Source organism: Podarcis erhardii, assembly GCF_964252035.2.
Source record: "Podarcis erhardii genome assembly, chromosome: 15".
Taxonomy (NCBI): Eukaryota; Metazoa; Chordata; class Lepidosauria; order Squamata; family Lacertidae; genus Podarcis; species Podarcis erhardii.
This window is the reverse complement of record NC_138505.1, coordinates 5,677,933-5,693,850: the sequence shown is the minus strand read 5'-3', so window position 1 is coordinate 5,693,850 and position 15,918 is coordinate 5,677,933. Positions and strand designations below refer to the sequence as shown.

Sequence of the window (15,918 nt, the reverse complement as noted above, 5' to 3'; positions counted from 1 at the left end):
ATTTCATTCAGAGAAAAATCCAGAGTGGGGGGTGGGAATCCAAAGGGGACAAGCAGAGGACAACCTAGAGTTTGAAAAATCTGGAATTTTGTTGCACTCTTTATATTGACATCCAGAGAACTGAAAATCAACAGAACTAAAGAACCCCAAAGAAACAAAGTTCATCCAGAGAAAAATCCAGAGGGGGGAATAGTCCAGAGTTTTGAAAACTGAAGAGTTTTGAAAATCCAGAACATTGGAGCATTTTGGACACTCTTTGCATTGGTTTTGTCGCTTTTCATTAAAATGCAACCCAAACTAATTTATCACTCATCCCTAGATGGGAGACGGTTGTTGCAGCTGGGTAGTTGATGCTTCTCTCCAGCACACATCTGTTTGGGCATTTGATCTCTGGCAGCGAATGTTTGTCTCTTGTTGTTGTTTAGTCGTTTAGTCGTGTCTGACTCTTCGTGACCCCCTGGACCAGAGCACGCCAGGCACTCCTGTCTTCCACTGCCTCCCGCAGTTTGGTCAAACTCCTGCTGGTAGCTTCGAGAACACTGTCCAACCATCTCGTCCTCTGCCGTCCCCTTCTCCTTGTGCCCTCCATCTTTCCCAGCATCAGGGTCTTTTCCAGGGAGTCTTCTCTTCTCATGAGGTGGCCAAAGTATTGGAGCCTCAGCTTCAGGATCTGTCCTTCCAGTGAGCACTCAGGGCTGATTTCCTTCAGAATGGATAGGTTAGATCTTCTTACAGTCCATGGGACTCTCAAGAGTCTCCTCCAGCACCATAATTCAAAAGCATCAATTCTTCAGCGATCAGCCTTCTTTATCGTCTCTAGAGAATTTAAAAATCTGGGTTGTGATGGTTGTGGAGAAGAGGCACCCAAAGTCTATCTCCCATTGTTCTGCCCAGACACTGAGGTCCAGCGCCAAGGGCCTTCTGGCAGTTCCCTCATTGCGAGAAGCAAAGCTACAGGGAACGAGGCAGAGGGCCTTCTCAGTAGTGGCGCCTGCCCTGTGGAACGCCCTCCCATCAGATGTCAAAGAGATAAACAACTACCTGACATTCAGAAGACATCTGAAGGCAGCCCTGTTCAGGGAAGTTTTTAATGTGTGACATCTTAGTGTATTTTTGGTGGAAGCCTCCCAGGGTGGCTAGGGAAACCCAGCCAGATGGGCAGGGTACAAATATATTATTATTATTATTATTATTATTATTATTATTATTATTATTGACATCAGAGGGTGACTAAGACATTTTGGTGCCTGGGATAAATTAAAAAACAAACAAACCAAATCGCTTAAATCTTCTGCGCGATCCCCATTGATACAAATCATCAGATGCGGGGTGGGGCTGCTGATTAAAGAAATTGGCAGACTTTTTAACCACTGCTATTTTAAAAGCTCTGTTGCAGTTAGCCCCTTGAAGCCTGTAGTAGTCAAGCAAACGCGCGCGCGCACACACACACACACACACACACACACACACAACATTAATTTCCTTAATTTTTAACTTCTACCTCTGCAAAGGAATATTACCCCCTGCCCCCTCCGCCCGACCTCTCTTGTGTATTCCCAGCTGACCTCCCATCTCTTCTTATTCATGACCCTGATCTTGAGGGATGGCAACTTGATGGATGGCGCGAAGGCCAATGATGTACAACATCCTTCTATATTAAGGCAGCAGAGAAGGGCAGGACCCCATGGCGGAGAGAAGCAAGAGGTCAGGGGGCTGAAAGGGGGCGGGCTGGGTGGGTGGAAGGACCTGGCGGATTTGCAAAGCAGGACGGCAAAATAGGGCAGGCAAGGGATTTGTCAGCCTTTTGTTGGGAAGAGCGAGTTGGGCGGGCGCTGAGCACGTAGGGAATGTTTTATGCTGGGTTGCTGCAATGAAATTGACCTTTGCTTACGATAACCAACAAGACCTACTAGTGTGTGCATTGGTGTCTGTGTGTGACTTTTCTGCAATAGCAGGCAAGTACAACATGCTTGCTCACCTCTTAAGAGTCTGAGCAGTGAAGAGGTACTTAGCTTAGAGGCTGCAACCCTGTGCACCACCAAAATCAAGCCTACTGCGAATAATAATAATAATAATAATAATAATAATAATAATAATAATTTATTTATACCCCGCCCATCTGGCTGGGCTTCCCAAGCCACTCTGGGCGGCTTCCAACCAAATATTAAAATACAGTAATACATCAAACATTAAAAGCTTCCCTAAACAGGGCTGCCTTCAGATGTCTTCTGAAAGTTTGGTAGCTGTTTTTCTCTTTGACATCTGGTGGGAGGGCATTCCACAGGACGGGTGCCACTACCAAGAAGGCCTTCTGCCTGGTTGCCTGTAACTTGGCTTCTCACAGGGAACTGCCAGAAGGCCCTTGGCACTAGACCTCAGTGTCCGGGTAGAACGATGGGGGTGGAGACGCTCCTTCAGATATACTGGACCGAGGGCATTTAGGGCTTTAAAGGTCAGCACCAACACTTTGAATTGTGCTCAGAAATGTACTGGGAGCCAATGTAGGTCTTTCAAGACTGGTGCTATGTGGTCTCGGCGGCCGCTCCCAGTCACCAATCTAGCTTCTGTATCCTGGATTAATTGTAGTTTCTGGGTCACCTTCAAAGGTAGCCCCACATAGAGCACATTGCAGTAGTCCAAGCGGAAGATAACCAGAGCATGCAGTCTGCGGGCAGGGAGGGGCTCAGCCTGCGTACCAGATGGAGCTGGCCAAACACACATTTTTGCAAAGCCATTTCCCCCAATCTAATGCATCTTATTTTCACTAATATATGCACACCTTTCCTTCGTATGTGCATTTTGGTACACATTACTTCACCAGGAAACTGCCTTGCAAGATTTGGAGAAGTGTGAATTTGGAAAGAAGACTTTTTAAAGAATTGGTGTGTTTCAGTTTTTTCATTGTTTCAGAAAGTACAAATTAGGTTTATTCTCCTTTAAAGATGAATGGAATCGACATTCTCCCCCCATTCCTAGCTTGGTGCCAAGGATTTGAGCAGCAGAATTATTATTACTACTACTACTCCTTTATGTGTGCCCATAAGCATGTGTGAAACACGTGTAGGATTGTGTGCCTGGTGTTGGAAGAAAACATTCCCCCTTCTGCATCTAAATACAGCAGGCAGAGTGAGGAGAGTTTGGTGCAAACTTCAGCTGACAAGTCATCATGCCTAATCATTACATTCATGTACTTGAGAGAGATGGTGGTGAGTTTTTAATTTAAATGGAGGGTCTTTGTATGAAGGGCAGTATACATATGTTAATAATAATAATAATAATAATAATAATAATAATAATAATAATAGTTGTCCTGCATCAGTGGGAATCTTCTGTTTCAGAAGAAATGTTAAAGACATTTGCTATTGGCATCCATCTATCTCAGCTTTCTCAACCTGTGGGTCCCCAGATGTTGTTGAACTACAACTCCCATCACCCCTAGCTAGCAAGGCCAGAGCTCAGGGATGATGGGAGTTGTAGTCCAACAACATCTGGGGACCCAGAGGTTGAGAACCACTGATCTATCTCAAAAGACAATGAAAGAGTTTGCCATTGGGGATAAAGGCAACATCGTGGATTATAAAATATTTCTATTCTGTGGGTGGGGGAGAAGTTGCACTGTGGACCAGCAGCTCTCCATGACTCCAGGCAGAAATTTGTTGTTGTTTAGTCGTTTAGTCGTGTCCGACTCTTTGTGACCCCATGGACCAGAGCACACCAGGCACTCCTGTCTTCCACTGCCTCCCGCAGTTTGGTCAGACTCATGCTGGTAGCTTCGAGAACACTGTCCCACCATCTCGTCCTCTGTCGTCCCCTTCTCCTTGGGCCCTCCATCTTTCCCAACATCAGGGTCTTTTCCAGGGAGTCTTCTCTTCTCATGAGGTGGCCAAAGTCTTGGAGCCTCAGCTTCAGGGTCTGTCCTTCCAGTGAGCACTCAGGGCTGATTTCCTACAGAATGGACCAGGCAGCAATGCAGAATGAATAAATTAAAACTTTTAAAAGAGATCACAACTAAGGAGTTTTTGTTTTGGCTAGGATAGGCAGGTTAAGAAGAGCCTGCTTGTTCTGGCCAAAGGGGGGCCTTCTAACCCAGAATCCTGTTCTCACAGTGGCCAGCCAGAAACCTGTGGGGAACCCACAACCCGAACCTCAACACAACAGCAGACCTCTCCCCTTCTATGGTTTCCAGGAACTCATGTTCAGAAGCATCGCTGCCTAATACTGTGGAGCGTATGCCATCGTGGCTAGTAGCCATTGGCTACAAGCTTTTCGAGCGGAAAATGGGGGTGCTGGTTTAAATAACGCCATCAACAATATATTCTAATAGAAAGGGGTAGTGTGTGTGTGTGTGTGCGCGCACGCACACACACACACAAAGGAAGAAAAGATGTTAAAAGGAACCTTTTTCTCCCAGGCATCTGATACACACATCAATATCCCCGTCCCAAGCGAGGATGCAATTCACACGGGCAAAATGTATTAGCCGCTACGGCTAAGAGCTGGTCAAGTCTGACGAGGACTGCGCCTTTACAGTAACACAAACTGTAGAGCTAGTGTGTCGGCCGTGACCCCGGGGGTTAAAGGTGAAGGGTTTCCCAGGAGTGTCTTTGATGGAGCCATCTCGGATGAGAAAGGGCCCTCTATACAGATGTCCCCATCATTACCATTAGAATGTGTTTCAAAACGCAGACCCCGAAAGCAAGATTTAATGGAATGTAATTAAAACTGCACTGTTTAGATTTCTCTCTCCGCGACACCCCCCACCTTCCCTCGTTTGCACACACCCTTGCATCTCCAAGCCTCTCACTTTCTCTCTCTCTCTCTCTCCGCCACCCCCCCCCCAGTCCCGTTTAGACCCTTAACCCTCCACACTGCATTGCTCCGTGACTAGCGTTACGGAGAGGTATCTCCCCCTCCCTTCCCCAATTCTCTGTCCCCATATTGAATTCCCCTTTTTTTAAAAAAAAGAAAGGAAGGGGGGAGAGGGAATATTGTGCAAGCACCTTTGCTTTTCAGAACCAACAAGATCTGGGGTATAGGAGGGCAGCGAACTCCTCTTCTCTTTCTGAAATGTACTCCTCACCAATGGCTAAGGCGCTGAAGTATAAACTCTTTAGGAATAGGTTGCAAACTTTGGATGTGTGTTGCTGTTTTTCAGTTTAGAGGAAAGATGAGTAAGAGGCGACCTGATAGAAGTTTATATAATTATGCATCGCGTCACGAAAGTGAACAAAGTTTCCTTTCCTTTCTCATAATGTGAGCTTGCGGGCCTCCCATGAAGCTGAACGTTGGAAAGTTCGGGACAGAGAAAAGAGAATGCTTCTTTGCTCAAAGCGTGCTTATATACTATCACCCGGTGCTATACCAGCTGCACTGGCTCTCAGTGGAGTACAGGATCAGGTTTAAGGTGCTGGTTTTAACCTTTAAAGCCCTATATGGCCTAGGACCCTCGTACCTACGGGACCGCCTCTCCTGGTATGTCCCACAGAGAAACTTACAATCTTCAAACAAAAACATCTTGGAGGTCCCAGGCCACAGAGAGGTTATGTTAGGCTGGCCTCAACCAGAGCCAGGGCTTTTTCGGCTGTGGCTCCGATCTGGTGGAACGCTCTGTCCCAAGAGACTAGGGCCCTGTGGGACTTGACATATTTCCGCAGGGCCTGCAAGACAGAGCTGTTCCACCAGGCCTTTGGTCAGGGCACAGCCTGACTCCCTTCTTTGGCAATATTCACAGAACCCAATGGTTGCCATCAATTTGATTTGAATCAATTTTATAATGAAATGATTTTAGAATGTTGTATTATTTTAATTGTTGTTAGCCACCCTGAGCCCGGCTTCGGCTGGGGAGGGTGGAATATAAATATAAATTTATTATTATTATTATTATGGAATTTGCTCCCTCGGGAGGCAGTGATGGCTTTAAAAGAGTATTAGAGAAATTCACGGTGGGTAACGCTGCCGATGGCTACCAGCGGCAATGGCTATGCTATGCCTTCACAGTTGGAGACCCTAATGTTTCTGAATACCAGTTACTAGAAGCCCAAGGATAAGAGACGGCTCTTATGCTTGAATCCTGCTTGCTGGTTTCTCCCAGGCATCTGGTTGGCCACTGTAAGAACAGGATGCTGTGCTACATAGCCCATTGGCCTAATCCACCAGGCTCTTCTTAGGTTCTTATGTTCTTAGGGTATGGTCCTGGCAAGCGGCTTCAGAATTGTCTACTCAACTCCCATTGTGATGTGTGATGGTGAAGTCATCGGTATGGGTTTGAAGGTGAGGGTGCCACCCCGCTGAGCCCATAAGAAAAAATCCCAACTGCCCAGCTATAGGCAAGGGAGAAGATGCCATCACCCCGAGAAAAAATCTAAATCCTGGTCAGCCAACTTTTTGGTCTTGAAGAGAGGGGGGAAGGCAAAGCAAGACAGACACACACAGAGAGAGAGGCCAGCAAATCTCTCATGGGATCATCTATCCCCTCCCATTTCTTGGTCAACCTCAACCAAAAAGGAGCCTGACATAAACAACCATGCCTAAGCAGAATGCCCTGGCCATAGGGATTGACCTCGGCACCACCTACTCCTGCGTGGCTGTCTGCCAGCACGACAAAGTGGAGATTATCGCCAACGACCAAGGGAACCGCACAACGCCCAGCTACGTGGCCTTCACCAGCAGCGAGCACTTGGTCGGGGACCCAGCGAAGAGCCAGGCCTCTCTCAACCCCCAGAACACAGTGTTCGACGCCAAGCGGTTGATTGGCAGGAAATATGAGGACGCCACAGTCCAGGAGGATATCAAGCACTGGCCTTTCACCGTGGTCAACCACGAGGGCAAGCTCAAGGTCCAGGTGACCCACAAGGGGAAGCAGCGGACCTTCTACCCTGAGGAGATCTCGGCCATGGTGTTGGTCAAGATGAAGCAGACAGCCGAGGCCTACCTAGGTTGTTCCATCTCCCAAGCCATTGTCACAGTGCCGGCCTACTTCAACGATGCCCAGCGGCAGGCCACCATTGACGCCGGGGCCATCGCCGGCCTCCAGATCCTGAAGATTATCAATGAGCCCACGGCCGCCGCTATCGCCTACGGCCTCGATGTGAGGAACCAGGAGGCAGGTTGCCGGAACATCCTCATTTTCGACCTGGGCGGGGGCACCTTTGACATCTCCATCCTCTCTGCTGAGGACGGCATCTTTGAGGTGAAAGCCACGTCAGGGGACACTCACTTGGGTGGCGAGGACTTCGACAAGAGGTTGGTGAGCTACCTTGCAGAGGAGTTCCGGAAGAAGTACAAGAAGGACATCCGCCAGGACAAGAAGGCCATGCAGAGGTTGAAGATTGCAGCCGAGCGCGCCAAGTGCACACTGAGCTCCTGCAGCAATGCCAGCGTATCCATCGACTCCCTCTACCAAGGCATCGACTTTCACACGGCCATCACGAGGGCACGTTTCGAGGACCTGTGTTCTGACCTCTTCCGGGCCACCCTGAAGCCCTTGGAGAGGGCTCTGAAAGACGCCAAGATGAGCAAGGGTGACATCAAGGACATCGTGTTGGTCGGGGGCTCCACCCGCATCCCCAAGATCCAGAAGATGCTGAAGGACTTCTTCAACGGGAAGGAGCTATGCAAGGGCATCAACCCCGATGAAGCAGTGGCTTATGGAGCAGCCATCCAGGCCGCTGTCTTAACAGGCAACCGGACCCCGAAGATGCAGAATGTGTTCCTCCTGGATGTCACCCCGTTGTCTCTGGGGATCAACACCCAAGGTGGGGTCATGGCGACCATCATCAAGCGCAACTCGCCTGTCCCCACAAAGGAAACGATGGAGTTTACCACCACGGAGGACGACCAAGACACCATCTTCTTCATGGTGTACGAAGGGGAGAGAGCCCTAACCAAGCACAACCACCTCCTGGGCACGTTCACCTTGAAAGGCATCCCTCCGGCCCCCTGCGGGGTCCCCGTCATTGTCGTCACCTTCGCCATCGACGAGAACAACATCCTGACCGTCTCCGCCAAGGACGTGGAGACGGGGAACACCAGCCACCTCACCATCTCGGACACTCAGGGCCGCCTTGGCAAAGAGGAGATAGAGAAGATCATTCAGACGGCGGAAGAGTTCAGGGTGAGCGACGTTTCCCAGAAGGAGAAGATTGAGGCCATGAACTCCCTGGAGTCCTGCACCCTCGAGCTGAAGAGGGTGGCCGAGGAGCAGGTGCTGGATGTGAAGGCCAAGAGGAGGATGTTGGAGATGTGCAACAGCACCACCTCTTGGCTCGAGGGCAACCCTTTGGCCGAGAAGGTGGAGTGTGAGCAGCGTCAGAAGGACCTGGAAGAAGCGTGGGATTCGATCTGCACTTCCCTCACCCAGAGCGAGAGAACAGGAGGGACATCTGGGGAGGACCAGAACGTGGCAGTGGAGAAGAATAATGAGGACCCCAGTGAGGGGATGGAATGAAATCGCCGAAACTGCCAGAGGGCATTGTTCCACCTACAGGGCACATTAAAAAAAAAAAAATAAGGGTTGAAAGGAAAAGAAGGAAAGTTGTCCTGCTTCTTTGATGCACGCATCCAGGGTTTGCTTTATTTTTGTATCCCACTTTGCTTATTTTTTAAAAAATGGGAAAAAGTACCGTGGAACTTTGGTTCTCGAACAGCTTAGCTGACGAACAAAATGTCGAAAACCCAGAAGTAAGTGTTCCAGTTTTCAAACGTTTTTTGGAAGCTGAACGTCCAATGCAGTTGTCGGCTATTGTTTCCGGGGCGCCTGCACCAATCAGAAGTCGCTCCTTGGTTTTTCAAACGTTTCGGGAGTCAAATGGGCTTCTGAAACGAATTTTAGTTTGAGAACCAAGGTTCCACTGTTTCCAAAGCAGCATTTGAACAAAAGATGGGGGGAGGTCCATAGTTCAGTTGCTAGAGCACCGGTATTGCATGCAATAGGTCCCAAGTGGCGTCTGCTAGAAGTGCTCAGAACATCTCCAGTTTGAAACCCTAAAGAGCTGCTGCCGGTCAGTGTAGGCTGTTCTGAGCTAGATAGATATAAGAAGTAGTCTTATACTAAGGTCAGTTCTATATTCAGAACCATAAGGTGGGCAGGGAGTGGTCTTGTGCTTGGGTCCTTCTTGTGAGTTCCCCAGGAAGGGCATCCAGCTGGCCATCTGGGTCAGGCCAGTGGTCCATCTAGTCCAGCATTCTGTTCTCACAAGGCTCTTGCTGTGTTCTTAAGTTTCCAGAACGTTTTACAGGGAACTGTGCTGGGCCCGGGGGTAACTCGAGAACCATGGTCCAGGTCCGGTCCAGAATCCATAGGTTCCGCTAGGCATCAGTCCGACTGGGCCAAGGCAGGAAACCAGGCAAGGACAGGTACAGGATCTCAGGCAGGGTCTGGCATACAGCAACGTTGCTCCCGCAACCTGGGGCAGGGTCTGAAAGCCTTTTATCTTTGCCGGGGTAATGGCCGGTCCTGATCCCCCGGCGACTCACCTCCCTGTTTTGCCCAAAGGCGAGCACTCCTCCTGCAAGTACTCAGGTCTCTCCTTCTCTCAGACCTCAGTCTCTGCAGCTCGGGGGACGTCAGTGGGTTACTAGACCCAGGGGCCGCCTCAGCCTCCCCTGACCCAGCCAATAGTGGAGCAGCTGTAAGCGATGGCCCAGCTGGAGGCAACGAGGGAATCCCCGCATCTGGAGCCAGGGCAGGCTCAGGCCCCTGACTCGGCCCAGCTGGTGCTTGTTGCAGGGGAACCTGTGCAGACTGGGGCTCTTCAGGATCAGGCCCCAGACTTGGTTCAGATGATGCCTGAGGCAAAGGATCCGGTGCAAACTGAGACTCCTCTGGTTCCGAGTCTGAGCCCGAGTCCCAGACCATCACAGGAACTGTCTCAATCAGCTTGCCCCAAGGGAGGGAGTTCTAGAATCTCTGGTGCTTACAACCAACCATGTACTTACCAAAGCGATGCCAGACCTTGTGTCTCCCTGTCTCCCCAAAGATCTCAATGGGCTGAAACTCAGGTTAAGTATGAAGAGGAGATCTGCTGAGGCCCTGAGGCAGAGCTAGTCCCCACAGGGCCTATTGTGACATATGCCGTGATGGGCAGACCACTTGTCCTCTTTGAAGAAAATATCAAGGGCAGAGACAGAGGAAATACCTCCCACAGGAGCCAAGAGCTCTCCCCCCAACCCAGCTTCCCCAGGGTTGCCAATTTTCCATCTTTGGCAGAAGGGCTGGGGGCCTGGGGGAAAAGATCCACTGATGGGAGCAGACCTCAGCCATGAGAAAGTTCAAGACATCACCAACAGCAGCAATGCCTCCCCGCCACAGTCTACCTCCAGGCTTAAAACAGCAGCATCCAGAACTCGCCCCAGGGGCCCAGCCGTGGGCATAGACCTAGGCACCACCTACTCCTGCGTGGCAGTCTGCCAGAAGGGAAAGGTGGACGTCCTCGCCAACGACCACGGCAACCACACCATGCCCAGCTGCGTGGCTTTCACTGACAAGGAACGCCTGGTGGGGGAGCCGGCCGAGTTGCTGCGGGGCCTTAACCCAGAGAACACCATATTTGGTGCCAAGCGGCTCATCGGCCGCAGGTACGAAGACCCGTCGGTGCAGTCTGACCTGAACCACTGGCCTTTCCGGGTAGCTGCTGGCGGTGGCGGCGAAGCCAAAGTCCACGTGTCGCACAGAGGGCTGGAGAAGTCCTTCTACCCAGAGGAAATCTCTGCAATGGTGCTGTCCAAGCTGAAGCAGGTGGCGGAGGCCCACCTGGGCCGCCCGGTCACTCAGGCCGTCATCACCGTCCCGGCATATTTCAACGACGCCCAGCGCCAGGCAACGATTGACGCGGGTGCGATTGCAGGGCTCAAGGTCCTGAGACTGATCAACGAACCCACGGCAGCTGCCATCGCTTACGGCCTGAACGACAGCAGGCAGTGGAAGGAGAAGAGGAACATCCTCGTATTCGACCTGGGCGGGGGGACCTTTGATGTCTCCGTCCTCACTGCCCAGGATGGCATCTTCGAGGTGGTGGCCACGGCTGGGGACACCCACCTGGGTGGGGAGGATTTTGATCAGCGGCTGGTGGACCATCTCACCCAGGAGTTCAAGAGGAAACACAAGGAGGACCTCAGCCAGTGCAACAAGGCAAAGCAGAGGCTGAAGGTGGCCTGTGAGAAGGCCAAGCGCGTCCTGAGCTCTAATATCACGGCCATCGTGTCCGTCGACTCCCTCTACAAGGGGGTGGATTTCCACACAACCATCACCAGGGCCAGCTTTGAGGACCTGTGCTCTGACCTCTTCCAGTCCACCATGCTCTATGTGGAGAGGGCACTGGAGGAGGCTGGCATCAAGAAGACCCAGATTGACGACGTTGTCCTCGTCGGGGGTTCCACCCGCATCCCCATGATCCAGAGGCTCCTCTCGCAATTCTTTGACGGGCAAGACTTGTGCAGGGTCATCAACCCAGATGAGGCGGTGGCCCATGGAGCGGCCATCCAGGCTGCCATCTTGACTGGCCACCGGTACCAAAGCTTGCAGAACCTGCTCCTGTTGGACGTGACTCCCATCTCCTTGGGGCTGGAGACGGTGGGAGGCGTGATGGACGTCGTGGTCAAGCGCAACTCTCCGATCCCCACCAAGGAAACCAGGAACTTCTCCACCACGGAGGACAACCAAAACAGCCTCTTCTTGCAAGTCTATGAAGGGGAACGGACGTTGACCAAACACAACCGGCTCCTTGGAACGGTCACGCTGGGCGGGCTCCAACCCGCCCCTCGGTGCGTGCCGGTAATCGTGGTCACCTTCCACATCGACCACAACAACATTCTCACCGTGACCGCTACGGAGAGGTGCACCGGCAACCAAAACCAGCTGACGATCACAGACACCCGTGGCCGGTTGGACAGAGAGGAGATGGAGCGAATCATCCATGAGGAGGAAGAGTACTGGGCTCAGGAGAAGGCCGAGCAGGAGAAGAACGAAGCCCTGAATTCTTTGGAGGCCAGCACTCTACAGCTGAAGAGGGTGGCTGTTGAGGAGAAGGCTCTGGATGACCGGGCGAAGAGGAGGGTCCTGGAGATGTGCGAGGAGACGGCTGCGTGGATGGAGGGCAACCGGAGAGCCCCGAAGAAGGAGTACGAGGAACGGAAGAGGGAACTGGAGGACGTCTGCTATTCCATCATCACGCACTTCAGCTCCGACGGAGGGGATCTGCCGCAGACGAAGGGAAGAGGGAAATCCTAGCTCTGGGCTTAGATCGGGGTAGATGGTGAGGCACATTAAAAGGAGAAGAAAGTGGATGGGTGGGTGGAGATGTTTCTGCTTCTTGGGAGTGTAAAGAGTGTGGTGCTGCAGCAAAGTGTTGCAGCATATCCATCACCCTCCGCCCTGCCCCCAACATTCCGGGTCACAAGTTCCACTAAGGAATCCTTGGAATGTAAGGAGCCTGCTGTATCAGCCAGTGGCCAGCCCAGCATACTGTTCTCAAAAGTGGTCAACCAGTTACCAGCAGGATCTGAACACAAGACCCTCTCCTTTCCTGCGGTTACCAGCAACTGGTATTCAGCAGCAATGCTGCCTCCAAGGGGTGCAGTAGAATTGCTTCCAGAAACCCTTAAACTCTCCCCCGGTTTCCTAGCGCAGCTTCAATTTCCTGTAATTCTTTTGAGGTGCGTGTAGAAATTTCTGGTCTCATTCGATGGCCTTCTCTTCATGCTCTGCATGACATTCAGGATGTGTGGCCAGGTAGGTCTACTCGATGGGCTTGCAGGCTAGAAACTTTGACTCCTTTGGGTTGATAGGGCTGTGGCAGGAGACGAGAGAGGGGCAGGGAAAAGGCTTCCCCTCCCCTCCTTTTGCTCTCAAGCTGGCTGTTTTGCCGAGGGGGAAATTGCCCCAACCACGTCCACCGCGCGATCTAATGATATTTAGCAAAGTGATAGTAATGGGCTAATTGCTCGGAAAATGTGAATTAGCCAGGCTGCTGTGGATTGCGTATCAAACGTTATCTTTCAGTGTTTCTCCTTCAAGGCTGCTCTGAAACAGATTCTGGGGGCGTAATTTGGGATAAGGGTCCTAGCTCATTGGTAGAGCGTCTGCTTTGCATGGTTCAATCCCCAACGACATCTCCAGGGAGTGTTTGGAGAGATTCCTTTGTCTGAAATGCTGGACAGCTGCAGTCAGCCAGTGTCAGCATTACTGAGAGACATGGACTTGGTATACAGTGGTACCTCTGATTAAGAACTTAATTCGTTCTGGAGGTCTGTTCTTAACCTGAAACTGTTCTTAACCTGAAGCACCACTTTAGCTAATGGGGCCTCTCGCTGACGCTGTGCGATTTTTGTTCTCATCCTGAAGCAAAATTCTTAACCCGAGGTACTATTTCTGGGTTAGCGGAGTCTGTAACCTGAAGCGTCTGTAACCTAAAGCTTCTTCAACCTGAGGTACCACTGTGTAAGGGACACGGGTGGCGCTGTGCATTGAACCACAGAGCCTAGGACTTGCCGATCAGAAGGTCGGTGGTTCGAATCTCCGCGACGGGGTGAGCTTCCGTTGCTCGGTCCCTGCTCCTGCCAACCTAGCAGTTCGAAAGCATGTCAAAATGCAAGTAGATAAATAGGTACCGCTCTGGTGGGAAAGTAAATGGCGTTTCTGTGCGCTGCTCTGGTTCGCCAGAAGCGGCTTAGTCCTGCTGGCCACATGACCCGTAAGCTGTACGCCTGCTCCCTCGGCCAATAAAGTGAGATGAGCGCCGCAACCCCAGTGTCAGCCACGACTGGACCTAATGGTCAAGGGCCCCTTTACCTTTACCTTTACCTTTACCTTTACCACTGTATAAGGCATGCTGCTACTTAAATCAGCCCTTTGTTGAGAACAATGAGGACTAGGAAACTCAGCTAGCACAGAATTCAGCCACCAGGTTGCTTACTGGGGCAAGACGGTTTGAGCATCTTACACTGATCCTGGCCCGACCGCACTGGCTGACAATTAGTTTCTGGGTCCAATTCAAAGTGCTGGTTTTGACTTAGAAAGGCTTAAATAGCTCAGCACTACAATACCTTAAGGACCACCTCTCCCCATATGAGCCAACCCGGACCCTGAGACCCCAGACCCTTCTTCATATGCCCTCCTGCACGAGAGGTCCCGATGGTGGCAACATGAGAACGGGGCCTTCTCTGCAGTGGCTCCCCATTTCTGGAATGCACCTGGTGCCTTCATTGTAAACCTTTGGGCGCCAGGCAAAAAACGTTCCTCTTCAACCAGACCTTGGGCTGATTGACATTCAAAGCCCTTTTAAAATGTTTTGGGGAGGGGCGTTATTGTTTGCTTTTTTTCGTGTTTTTATTATGCATTGGGTGTTTTTTATTATTATTATTATTATTATTATTATTATTATTAATGTATTTTTATGCTATGAACCACCCTGAAAGCTACGGGTATAGAGATAAAATAAATAAATAATAATAAAATAAATATAATAATAATCTCCAGGTAGGTGTCGCTTGCCAGCAAAGGAATGCACAAGGCAGATAGTTAAGTATTTATTGTCTGAGGTAACACCAGAAGCCCCAAGTGTCCCTATTTTCCAGGGAAATCCCTGATTTTGGGTAGCCATTCCAGTTTTCTGATTTGATCCCAAAATGTCCCACTTTCCCTTAAGACGCCCCTATTTTCATTGGGGAAATGTTGAAGAGTACGGTGGGAGCTCCCTATTTTCTTTTTTTATATATATTATATTTTTATTAGTTTTCAAATACAAAAACAAATTTATACATTCCATACATCTTAATTGCATCTTACTTCTCTTTTTTTGACTTCCCTCAATTTGTCTGCCATTCCTTCCTTTTGTTACCTTTTACACATTTCTGCCCTTTTAACCCTTTCCCCTCACAGAGCTTCCTTAAAGCTTACAAACGTAATTTTATTATCACTCAGTTTTTGCATATATTGGATAAACTTTTCCCAATCTTCTGTAAATCTTTGATCTCGTCAATTCCAGATCCTTCCTGTCATTCTGTCCAATTCTGCATAGTCCATCATTTTAGTTCTCCATTCTTCTATCGTAGGTAATTCCTCCTGTTTCCATTTCTGGGCCATCAATATTCTTGCTTCTCTCACTGCATATAAAAATAACTTCTTTTCTTTCTTATTTATCTCATTACCTGTAATGCCTAGTAAAAATGCTTCTGGTTTCATAACAAATGTATATTTCAACATTTTCTTCAATTCATTATAAATCATTTCCCAAAAGCATTTTACCTTCTTACATTCCCACCACATATGAAAAAAGGTACCTTCTTTTTCTTTACATTTCCAACATTTGTTACTTATCTTATACATTTTTGCTAACTTCACAGGTGTTACATGGGAGGTCCCTATCTTCACTGGAGAAATGTTGGAGGGTATGGAGTTATCCGACCCCCAAGCTGTCTGAAGGCAATCTTGTATAGGGAAGGGTTTTTTAAAAAAAATGTTTAACGATTTATTATGTTTTCATATATGTTGAGAGCTGCCCAGAGTGGCCAGTAAAATTATCGTTAAGGAATGGGGCGTCCCTATTTTCATCAGATAAATGTTGGAGGGTATGCAACACTTAACGGTTGCTTTCGCAGCTCTGGACATGGGCGCACATCAATCTAACCTAGCGCCTGGGCAGCTATTTCCAGGTCCATTTTCTGTGGAGCAGTTGCAGCAACAGGGGGTCACTCTCCCCCCCACCCGTATATGTAGCTTCTCCTGACAGGCTGCATGCACACAATCAGAGACTACACCTGTGTGACAACTTCCTCTCTGCTCTTTTTACAATTCCTTTTTACAATTCCTTTTTACCTTTTTACAAAGGTAAAGGGACCCCTGACCATTAAGTCCAGTCGTGGCCGACTCTGGGGTTGCGGCACTCATCTCGCTTTACTGGCCGAAGGAGCCGGCGTACAGCT

The 15,918-nt window shown here is 49.8% G+C and overlaps 1 protein-coding gene and 1 pseudogene across 2 annotated transcripts; both read left to right on the top strand.

The window, feature by feature from the left end:
* Positions 1-6,233: 6,233 nt before the first annotated feature.
* Positions 6,234-8,532, top strand: LOC309330778 (heat shock 70 kDa protein 1-like). Its single transcript, XM_081842629.1, has one exon. It carries the CDS (start codon positions 6,524-6,526, stop codon positions 8,444-8,446), a length of 1,923 nt encoding a protein of 640 aa, XP_081698755.1. The 5' UTR covers positions 6,234-6,523; the 3' UTR covers positions 8,447-8,532.
* Positions 8,533-10,099: 1,567 nt separating this feature from the next.
* LOC309330626 (heat shock 70 kDa protein 1B pseudogene) lies at positions 10,100-12,282 on the top strand (annotated as a pseudogene). Its single transcript has one exon. The product of its transcript is annotated as a heat shock 70 kDa protein 1B pseudogene (transcript).
* Positions 12,283-15,918: the final 3,636 nt, after the last annotated feature.

Excerpts from the sequence above, each read along its gene's own strand:
- LOC309330778 (XM_081842629.1), top strand. The coding sequence starts at position 6,524 with ATGCCTAAGCAGAATGCCCTGGCCATAGGGATTGACCTCGGCACCACC.